General features: G+C 39.5%; 1 protein-coding gene across 1 annotated transcript; it reads left to right on the top strand.

The window, feature by feature from the left end:
- Nucleotides 1-706: 706 nt before the first annotated feature.
- On the top strand, nt 707-4,055 carry CAPZA3 (capping actin protein of muscle Z-line subunit alpha 3). The gene is made up of 2 exons (XM_060779695.2): nt 707-716; nt 3,211-4,055. Exons 1-2 carry the CDS (start codon nt 707-709, stop codon nt 4,053-4,055), a joined length of 855 nt encoding a protein of 284 aa, XP_060635678.2.
- Nucleotides 4,056-12,124: the final 8,069 nt, after the last annotated feature.

Below are 12,124 nucleotides of genomic sequence, written 5' to 3' on the forward strand. Positions count from 1 at the left end.
TACCTACTTCAATATATATATTTCCAAAATTTTAAACACTCCAATATTACTGAGATCTACAGAGAACTTCATCATTAGTCCTGTTTGTTAAACTTTTGTTTGCTGGGGCTAGCTGTGAATGTTTCAGCTGATCACCTTGATTTGCATTCAATGGCTTGGAAGCGCCTGGGGGGAATCTTTTGTTGAGAGTGATTTCATGTGCCTGTTTGTTTCCCCTCTGTTGTTTTGCTGCTGTAATTTTTGAGTTTTTTAATACTGGTAGCCAGATTTTGTTCATTTTCATGGTTTCTTCCTTTCTGTTGAAATTGTCCACATGCTTGTGGATTTCAATGGCTTCTCTGTGTAGTCTGACATGGTGGTTGTGAGAGTGGTCCAGCACTTCTGTGTTCTCAAATAATATGCTGTGTCCAGGTTGGTTCATCAGGTGCTCTGCTATGGCTGAGTGCAGGTCCCATTTTTCCTAGTTCCAACAGACCTCATTACCTCTGAGGATGCTTGCCATAGATGCAGGCGAAACGTCAGGAGAAAAATTGCCTCCAGAACATGGCCATATAGCCCGGAAAAACCTACAACAACCCATGTTTTTATATGATTGGTGATTTTTGATCCCCCTTTGTGACCTCTGTGTTGTTGACATCATAGGAGAGATGGTCATATTTTCATTTGAGACACAGGCTCAACTGACAGCTGCAAGAAGACGCTGACCATGAAAAAATGTATTATTTGCAAATTGAATAATTTTCAAAGGATAAATCCAAATAGTAGTCTGAACAGACTAGAATCAATAGGAATTGCATGAACGTTGGCTTTCATTCAGAAATTGGTTCAGTAGCTTGGAATAGCAATTAGATTAGGACTAAGAGCTGATTGTTGACTCATCCAAAGGAAAAGCTTATATATTGCTAAGTGTGCACAGCCTTGTAATAAAAAGAAAGACAGAAAGTAGACCATAGTGAAAAAGTTAGCCACTGGTCAAATTTTAGTAAAATACACCTAGATTATTGGTTACATTCTTTCAAAGAAGATTAGACCTTATTAAGATCCAAGAAGTGGAATCTGAAAGAAAATCTGGCAGTGCATTGTGTTTCTGCTTCATTGTTCAGCCATGTCATCCATTCCATGCCTCATACCACATTTCCATTTCTCTTTTCCAGCTGAGAATCAAGAAACATTCCACAGCTTTTGAAATTATTCTTCAAAGTCCTTGTGAACAAATAACTTCTTTGTTCTTATTCCCAAATATTTTTTCCACTTTAACAAACCTTGGTGCTCCTCCAAGCCTGCTGGGATCTATTTCTTTTTTTCTTAACACTGTATTTGTCATACTGTAATATCAGAGTTCTGTGTCAGTACGTATCGAGATGACATTTCTTCTGATCCGAAGATGGAACACATATTTGGGATATCTCTTAACTTAGCACATATTCTCACTTTGTGTATTTTAAACATATCCAGGAACAAAGATTCTCGTTTTAGAAAGTTTAAGGTCAATGCAGCCCAACCAATTTCCAAGTGCATACACTATTTTGACCAAAGGAACCCACTACAAATATATCCAGTCAAAGGTCTGATAACTTGACTATCATACCTAGCTCCAGCAGACAAGAGTCCTTTCTCCCACCCTGGTCATTCCACAGATATATAAACCCGTTTTCCTACTTCCAACAGACCTCACTACCTCTGTGGATGCTTGCCATATATGCAGGCGAAACGTCAGAAGAAATGCCTCTAGAACATGGCCATATAGCCTGAAAAAACCTACAACAACCCAACTTGACTATCATTTGTTTACGTCCTCACCATACTTATTAGTTTGCTATCAAACTGATTTATAACTGGATAGATGTATTATACCCAATTGAGCCACTATGCTGGAGTGAATTTCTAATTCACACTTAAATTCTAAATTCTAACATAAGAGACAATTGGGAAGATCCAGATTATAGCTTTTGATTAATCCAAGCATCACTCTCTCTCTCTCTCTCTCTCTCTCTCTCTCTCTCTCTCTCTGTGTGTGTGTGTGTGTGTGTGAGAGAGAGAGAGAGAGAGAGAGAGCGCATGCATAAAGTTAAAATAGAGTAGAACTAGAAATTGTGTCCTTAAATCTGAACTTAAGCCATCAGAAAGTCAGATACAGTATATTAAAATTACAGATGTGGTCAGTAATTGGTAATAAAGAAACCATTAGCATGGCATTCCAATTAATGTATGTTACAGCAGGCTTATAATCAAGACACCTATAGGACTGTGATAGCAGGTTAAAAGCAATCCCATTCAGCCTCAGTCAAATATACTGTACTTTCTATTTAAAATATGAGGGAAAATATTTTTGAAATGTATTTTGTATGCATCATTATTTTCACTTCTGTAGCCAAAGTTTTTTTTTTATTCTCTGTGGAAATTATTACCAGCCTGTTTTTTAAAAACAAAACAAATTAAAGTTTTGATATTTTACTCCTATCTCAGTTACTTGGAAGTATTTGACTTTGAATAACCTAGAATGTATGTCTGACCTCCTGATGGCACAGTGGATTAAGCCACTAAGCTGCTAAACTTGCTGACCAAAAGGTCACTGCTCTTTCTGTTAGCTCCAGCTTCTCCCCGGTTTAAAAACATGCAAGTAGATCAATAGGTACCACTTCAGCAGGAAGGTAATGGCACTCCATGCAGTCATGCTGGCCACATGACCTAGGCGTTGTTTACAACGCTGGCTCTTTGGCTTAGAAATGGAGATGAGCACCACCCACAGAGATGGACATGATTAGACTCAATGTTAAGGGGAAACTTTTACCTTTTTATGTCTGATTATACAAACAAACTTTGATTTATTCTACATTGTCCCTAGTGCCTGTATTTCTGATTGACATTGACCAATAGACGTATTGTTAAACCATTACATTTTAACATTTTGGCAATCAGTCGAAGTTTCCTCCCTTTTTAATAGTCATATCTGATGTTATGTGATAGCTTTTTGAGACTTCTGCTTTTTTAAAAAGAGTGAGCATTCTGGATTTAAATTAGCTGCCAGATTGCCAAGATCTGCCTTTTCTTTAGAAAGTCCAGATTAACCTTGAGATGTGAAGGTTAGAAAAAAAGGGAAGTAAATGTGATAGGTTATTTGAAAGGTGTTAAAAGAACAAGCAATCGTGTATGTATATTTAAAATGCTGTGATGCTTAAAAAGTACTTCTGGTTCTATTTTTATCTCCAGCGTTTCAAAGGCAGGCCATGGTGTCTGAAGCAGATGAGTTACCCAAAGAAGAGAAAATCAGTTTCATCTGCGGTTTGCTGCTCCAGGTTCCCCCAGGGGAATTTAGGAATGTTTTTGAAGACCTCCGCATCCTGATTGGTGACGATCATCTCATGAGGCAGGAGGCTGCTCAGGTGTCTGCGCATCACACCAGGAATAACTTCACACCTGTGAGCATCAGGGGAGAGGATTCTCTAGTGACACGACACAATGATCTGGGAGGAAATCGCTTCTTTGATCCACAGATCAAGCTTTCGTTCAGATTTGATCACTTGAGCGGAAGAGCTGATAAGATCTTGATCTATCATGACTTCAAAAGAGATACGGCAGAGTTATGGAGAGAAACCCTAAATGTTACTTTAGAGTCTTATGTGAAGAAACATTTGCTTTCTGGGATCTGTCGTGTTTACCAGAAAACCCTCAGAGGAACCCCGTTCTTCGTGATCTGTATTGAAGGCCATCAATATAAGAAGTTTTGGAATGCTTTTTGGAAATCAGAATGGATTCTTCCTGTTACTCCCCCTAGTACTCACGTCACAGGAAGTATTGTTGTACAGATACACTATTTCAAAAAATCTAACCTCCACTTTACAGCAACCGATGGTGGTAGCCATTCCATGTATTTAATTAACCGTGCCCAGTTTGCCATAGATTTTGAGAAGTTCATTGAACGTGAGCATAGCAAATTTCAGACTGGTTTGGTTGAAAGCCTCCAAGACTTGTCTGATGAAGTGTGGCAAACATTGCGTAGACAGCTCCCAGTCACTCGTACAGCAATCCAGTGGAATAAACTGCTGACTTATTAAAGAAGAGCATTGAAGGCGCCTGGAAGTGATGTACCGTTAAGCTTGCTGAACAGCCTTATGTGGATGAAATATTGGACAAATAAAACAACAATCACACAGTACATTCACCTTGATTTATTGACTGATGGTTTATGGGAATGTGAAGCCCCTCAGCACAATGAATAACATCCAGGTCAGCTGTTATGTCTGGGCCACAGTCTATTTTCATTTTATTTCATTCTTTGCATAAAGAGCAAAACACTAGGACTGTTTGCAAAAGAAAAGAGATTATTCCTTTCCTGTGACAATAAAAATAAATTTCAAAAAGGCTGCAACTTTCAGGCACAATGAAACAGAAGAAAGTCCCAAGATGCATATAAATATCTTTTGATACAATTTTCTTTTAAACACATTTTTGAGGCTCTTCTTTAAGGAATTTTAGTTCTTTACACATGGATAAGAATTCTTTCCATATTCTTAGATTTCTAAATATTCTTCTGCCCTTCTTGAATTACCAGTTATCATGGGCAGTTTCTATCTTCTATTTAAAGAATAGAAAATTATTAATTTCATTTGGTTTATACTTTTTTTTCAAATGTCAATTAAATGCAACCTATTTCCCTAGAAATGTGTCTTGAAGTGGGGTGGAGTGCACAAAACTATGGGGTAGCATCATATATGCCAATGTGAGTATTTGTAAGAACTGTCGCACGCCGGCCGGGCCTGAAGCCACAATGACCACAGCATCACACAAGAGTCCAAACTAAAGGCAAACAGTTTATTGCAAAAAAGCACACAAAAGATATATAACGAAAAAGCAGGAATAAGGAGTTAAGGTGTAAAATCCAAATAGTCAACAATCAATTGTCTCTTGGAAATCCAAAAGCAGTTTAGTCCAAGGAGGATAGTCCCAAAATACAAAGGCAGTTTAAATCCATAAGCAAAATTTGAACCAGAATATAAAACAAGAATATGAAGAACTCCCAGAGGCATGAAACAAGAACCGAAGGCACTCAGACCAGTACTTGAAAGCCACGTTGCCTGAACTGAAGAGCATCATCCCCATTAGCTTTTAATAACCAGACATGAAAGCATTACATCTACCCTGGAATTTCTGCTTCCCACAAAATCGTGTTGATCTATGAAGCTGGCTACCTGTCCGAATCTGAAAGCATGCTTCCTTGCTTAGATCAGTAGAACGAGCTGTATTTCCATGAGAATTCCTCATCAATTCATCTTTGCTAGATTCCTTATCTGGAGAAGATGACTGTAACTCCTTTCCCTGGTCTTGAGGTTCAGAGGCAGTTATATTCTCGGACCCTGCATCTGTGCTGGCCTCTCTAAAAAGTTTCACTTTCCTGACCTGCCTGAGAAGGAATCCCAGAGCTTGCATCAGAATGAATCCCAAGAAAACCCACAATCTCAGCTGACTCTAAGTCACCAGTGAACCCATCAGCCCCTGAGTGCTGTGATTGCTACTGAGCTACAACAACTGCAGAAAATTTTATCACATACTGGTTGGTATAATGCATTTCCCCTTGTATGTTCAAAGGCGAGATCGCAGGCATTAATTGACTACAGTGACTGCCATCATATGCTCCTATTCATCTGGAACCAGAAAAGCCACTTCCACTCATGTCCAGGAGTGGGAGAGGTGACAGATCCTCCTCCTCCTTCCCTGCCATACAAGGGCAAGTGGCTGGCTCCTGGCCATTGCTAATCAGTGGCAAGGCAGAAAACACTATGTATGAGAGACTTCATTTGCCTTTGCACATCTGGTGGGGAGGAGACGTCATTGCCTTCTGGATCAGCAATATAACTATGCTGACAAAGAGTTGCCTCCTGCACTCTGATCTCAGTCCATATGTACATTTCAAAACATGTATAGATTCAGTATGCCTTATCCAAAATGCTTGGGATCAAAAACATTCTGTATTTTTTATTGTTACTATTTAATTTTATTTGGAATAGTCTTGTATTATTTGTTCTCTACTTGTGTTATGTCTGAGACTGGAGAAAGACTGAGGATCTGTGAAATGGTGGAACTCCACTCATAGTTCTCTGCACAAATCCATGCCTCCTGCCATTCCACAAACCTTCAGTTTCTCTTTTTGTCACCAACTGCCTTCTACCTTTGAGGTGGAAACTGTGGCTCTCCTGCTTGTTGGTCTCTCAGAACCACAGTCTCTCTCTTTTTGGCCACAGGCACAGCCACCATCTCAAAGGTGGGAGAAGGCAGCTGATGGCAAAATAAAAGACCGAGGCTCTGAGAAATTGAGGAACGAGAACATTGCAGCTATGTGTGGCAGAAGTGGGCAGCAAGTGGGATACATTTTCAGGTTTTGGAAGTTTTCAGATTTTCAGTTTCCAAATAAGAGAAGCTCATCACATCCATGGCTTAATCAAGATAAAAATTCATACATTAGAGAAAAGAGATAAAATACAGGGGAAAACATATTATCTGAGAAATGAGATTGCTTTTAGAAAACTGAATGAGAACAAATTTGAAGGCTATTCAGATCATCATTGCTATTGCATGTGATGATTTACCTGTGTTGGCTGGATGTAGCATTCATTAATTGTGCTGTGTCTGGAAATACATACTTTGATAGCTCATACTTATATGCATGAATCAATAAAATTAAAATAGGGCAGTTCGGTGTAGTCTTGACTTGCCTACAGGGATGCCAGCCAGATACATTTGTTACAGTCTCTTTGGGATCTGGGATGTCACATTTTTTCTTGCAGAGAACAAAATATGTACACTCTGTGAATGCTAATATGGTAAATATGGTAATAAATAGTATTTATTTCAGACACACTTTATGGAAGCTTTTAAAATTGTATTGGTTATATGCAAAGAACAATACAAACCTGTATGCACAAAAGTTAAGGATGTCCACATTATTGTGGCATGATGTAACAAAGCACATCCCACTTTCTAATCCTATTGGAATAGAAGGTTGGAAACACAACACCAAGCAGGGCTCTTCTATGGAGATTATAAAGCTTAGGTTCAGGATCTCATTAGTAGAATATAATTCCATTCATGCAACTGAGATCAACCGGGAGGGCCTTTGCACAATTAAGACTCGTGCTCCAACTGCTACCATACCTCGGGAAGGCGGATCTGGCCAAGGTGGTCCATGCCTTAGTCACCTCTAGACTGGATTACTGCAATGCACTCTATGTGGGGCTGCCCTTGAAAACAGCCCAGAAATTTCAGATGATCCAACGGGCGGCAGCCAGATTGTTAACTGGGGCTCCTCACAGGGAGCGGTCATCCCTCCTGTTCAAGGAGCTCCACTGGCTGCCATTCATTTACCGGACCCAATTCAAAGTGCAGGTTCTTACCTACAAAGCCCTGAACGGTTTGGGGCCTGCCTACCTGTGTGACCGCATCTCTATATATGAACCCACACGATCTCTCCGTTCATCTGGAGAGGCCCTGCTCTTGATTCCGCCAGCATCGCAGATGCGATTGGTGGGGACGAGAGAGAGGGCCTTTTTGGTGGTGGCCCCTCGACTCTGGAACTCCCTCCCTAAGGACATCAGGCTGGCCCCAACCCTGGTAGTCTTTAGGAGGAGCTTGAAGACGTGGTTGTTCCAGTGTGCCTTCCCAGATTAATGATCCCATAGCACTTTGTCCCTCTAAAGCACTTTACATTTTTTAGGTCTGCTCATATGTCTCTCCACAAACGCCATTATCACCTGTTCGTCTATGTTCAGCACTATTTCCAATTTTAATTTTACATTTGGCCTTCCCATAGTTTTAATTGTATGTTGTCTTATTGATAATGTTATATGTTTATGTTTTATTTTAATTACTTGTATTGTTGTGATTATTGCTTGTATTGTTATGTTCGGGCTCGGCCTCATGTAAGCCACACCGAGTCCCTTGGGGAGATGGTAGCGGGGTACAAATAAAGTGTTATTATTATTATTATTACCTCTTTGGAAGGGATTGAAGGCTTTTCATAGAGTGCATACTATGCTTTGCAGTACAGTAAGATCTCATAGCCATGAGAAATAAATACATTTGCAGCTGGACTGCAATTACCTAAAATATAACAGCATGCTATTAAATTACCAGACTGATGATGGATTCCAAATCCCAGCATACCTCAGCATAGGTTATGCAGATCAGAACTATTGGGACTTGCAGTTCCACATCTTCTGAATAACTTTGTGATTCCCACCTAGAATTAAAACAAATATGTGAGCATGAGCAAGTGAATGCTTATTGTGTGCCTTCAAGTCATTTCTGACTTATGGTGATCCTAAGGAGAACCTGTCATGGGATTTTCTGGGACTTGTCCAAGGTCATCCAGAGGGTATACACAGCCAAGCAAGGAACTGAACCCTCATCTCCAGAGTCACAGTCCAACAATCAAATTGCTACCGCATACTTGTACTACAAAAAGAAAAGAAGGAGATGAAATATAAAATAAATTTCTCTATTGAAAAAAAAAATACCAGTAGAGATGTCTTATATTGTAGCAGTTTCTCCCTGGCATGCTGGTTTTCTATGCATGGAGAGTTCATTATTGCTTATGGATACACAAGCTCCCATTGGCAATCTGATACGGTATAGTTCAGACTCAAGTTCACTACTGTTGTTAAGAGCCGGACCATTGTCATAAAGTTTTCATTTTCATAAAAAGCTGAGGCACAATTGTGGGAGCCATTAACATTCAACTGAACAATGTCCAGTTAGGCACAGAATAGCGATACCCATAGGGGAACTGTAATAGGAACATTATCTTAGACAATTGAATTATTTATTCATTAAGATTCCTTTTCCCGGTTCCCCACTGGTACTTCTTCTGCTTTTACTGAAGTGTTTGCCTTAGAGAATCTGTGCATAAGGGAAGTCACTAAGTGCATAGAGCAGGCCACTAATCACAGGGATATTATAATGAGTTTTTCATGGTCCATTGTCATTTCGTTATCTTCATGGAATTACAACTTTCTATTTGCAAATCGTTCCCATTAGTGTGAACATTTAAAAGACATATGTATATATTTTGCAGCACACAATTTCCAAAGTGGTAACACTGCTTATACAATTGGCAGCATTTCTTGTTCTGTGAAAGGGTTGAATTTGGAGACACCACATCAGGCTAAAGTACCATATTTCTATAGGATATCATTGAGAAGTACATGGGCATAGTAGTTTGAGTGTTGTGCTAAGACTTCAGAAGACCAGGGCTCAATTTCCCACGCACTGGGGAAAACCTACCGGATGACATTTGGCACGTTACACTCTCAGCTTCAGAGGAAGGCAATGGAAGAAACGCCTTCTGAATTTATCTTGCTGAGAAAATTCTATTACAAGGGTAATTTTTGGGTTGCATTAAGAAAAAGCATGAAGGCACACAGTTACAGAGGAATTCAAGACATAGGAAGAAATGTTCTTTATTAGATTACAAGTGCATATATTCCTGAATTATATCAGCCATAAAACTGAACTTATTGATTTCAACACTATGTTGTTCCCCATCATTTGCTGTTCGTGGATTTATTTATTTTTATTTATTTACTATATTTGTATCCTACCTTTCTCTACCTCGAAGGGGACTCAAGGCGGCTTTACATATGGCAACTATTCAATGCCTTTAAACGACAAACAGTTAAAATACATTAAGTTAAAAAATTAAAATTAAATGCACATTAAAAACATATAAGACATTACAATCACTATTACAAATCACGCCATCCACAATCGTAATCTGGGGCTCTTCCCAAAGTCATTGCACATAATTGAATACCTATTATTGCACTGCAGTTAATCTCTAAAGGCTTGAACCCTGAAGGCCAGGAGGGAGGGAGCTGCTTTATTATCACTGGGGAGGGAGTTCACAGCTGAGGGGCCACCATTGAAAAGACCCTGTCTCTTGTCCCCACCAGTCACACCTGCGAAGGAGGCAGGACCAAAAGTAGTGCCTCCCTAGAAGATCTTAAACTCTGAGATGGTTCATAGGAGGAGATGCATTTAGACAGGTAAGCTGGGCCAGAACCATTTAAGATTTGTTATGTTTGAACACTGAATTCCTATTCAGCTTGCATAATTAATATATATTTATAGCCGTATCTTTTAAAAGTGTCTATAATCACATTTTATAGACATCTACATCCAGAAGAACCATTAGGCCAACAGGAGGCCAACAATTAATTTGTCCCATAACTATAGTTTCTCTCTGTGGACCTTCATGTGCATTTTTAGTGTGGTGCCTGGGTATAAAAGGATGTTACATTGAAGTAAAGTAGAGATAAAACTTTGGAACTGGAGAAGTTCATTGTCTTTTTTTCCCATGACATGCTATTCTAAAGTCCATTTGGAACACAATAGATATACCCTATAAAATACATGTATTCTCTTCAATAGGATGCTCAAAATATGTGTGGTCCTTCTCCTATCATTTGAGTCTGTATAATAACATACAGTTACTACAACATCTTTTCAGAAGTGGTGACAACTCTGTGGCCAGCTTTCCCTTCAACGGTTGTCTAAAGAGTTGTGGACAGCTTTTTTAGTTCTTTTAGTTCTTGCTTGCTTAGGCCCAACACCCAGTGCCTTCAGGCAGCAAGCAAGAACATTGATGCCCTTGGACAACCAAGTATTTTGCTTATGTAGAGACACAAACAAAAAGTTCTTGAGCTGAGTGGCTTGAGCAAAACCTTACCACCTCCTCTCTACACACATGCTCCTAAAAGTCAAAACAACTGATCAATGATTCACCTAATAACAGAAGCTGGATTTGCAATATAAGAGAGCGAGTAGGGACATTGTGTGAGGTCACGGATTATCACCTGAAAAGCCACATTTACCAATAAGTAACCTGTTCTTCATTGTAGTCTTAGTGCCTGACATAACTGAGTAACAGTGAAGGTGGGCAGATGAAGCTAAAATCAAAGACAGTACCCTTACATAAAATGCATCCCCATATGCTCTGAAATTAAGGCAACTGCAGCTCCTCTATATAGTTCAGGAACTAATATGACTTTGGACCAAGCTGAAGATGCAGCCACTGTGGATATTAATGATATACACAGATATACATAGATATGGGGCTACAAAGTGGAGTCCATGACATGTGAGTGTGGAGAAGAGCAAACCACAGACCACTTACTACAATGCAGTCTGAGCCCTGCCACATGCACCATGGAGGTCCTTCTGAGAAACTGGCATAATGAAACAGGTGATTCTAACTGGAAACAGGCAAAGATGTATCTGAAAGCCTATGGTGGGGCAATAAAGGCAGCAAATCAGACATTTCTCACCAGTACCATTGAATCAGCACATAACTGATCAACGGAGCTGTTTTAGATGGTTAGGAATCTAGTACAATCTGGTTCAAAAGAAAATGTAACCAATGCAACCAGATGTTGTAAAGAACTTGCTCATCATTTTTCAGATAAGATCTCTTTGATTTAGTCTGACTTAGGCACCACAGATGATACAGCTCCAATTGAGGTAACCTTGGTGCCTGCTTGTCCAGTGCTGATGGATACTTCTCAATTTGTGCAATCTACAGATGGGGACAGGATTCTGGGAGAAAAGACAGCCAGTGTTCTAGGCTTTGCCCTTCTTGGTTCATTAAATAGGACAGAATTCTGAATTTTGACTTGCAAGTATAATTTTATTCTGCAGATAAATACAAAAACCATAATTTAGCCTGGAAGTCATAACAGAGGATTGCCTTTTCCAGCCAGCCAAAATGCAATAGTTTCAAGATACACAAATCAGACTTAAGGAGCTTACCGCTTATAAAGCTGTTGGAACTGAGGCATAATTGTGAGGTAGGAAGAGAAACAGAATTCAGATAAAGTACAATATATTTTGCAGTGCCAAAAATGGATGGCAACATCTACCATTCTGATCCATGCTGGAACAGAGCCACACATTACCTTTGGAAATGGAATGCTCCCTGATGAAGAAAAGAAAACCTTCTTGAGCAAAGACATTAATATACTTCTTCTATAATGGAGGGAAGGATACTAGAGACAAAGTTGAAGTACTTTGGCCACATCATGAGGAGACAGCAAAGCCTAGAGAAGACAATTATGCTGAGGAAAGTGGAAGGCAA

The sequence above is a fragment of the Anolis sagrei genome, chromosome 5, assembly GCF_037176765.1.
Source record: "Anolis sagrei isolate rAnoSag1 chromosome 5, rAnoSag1.mat, whole genome shotgun sequence".
Taxonomy (NCBI): domain Eukaryota; kingdom Metazoa; phylum Chordata; class Lepidosauria; order Squamata; family Dactyloidae; genus Anolis; species Anolis sagrei.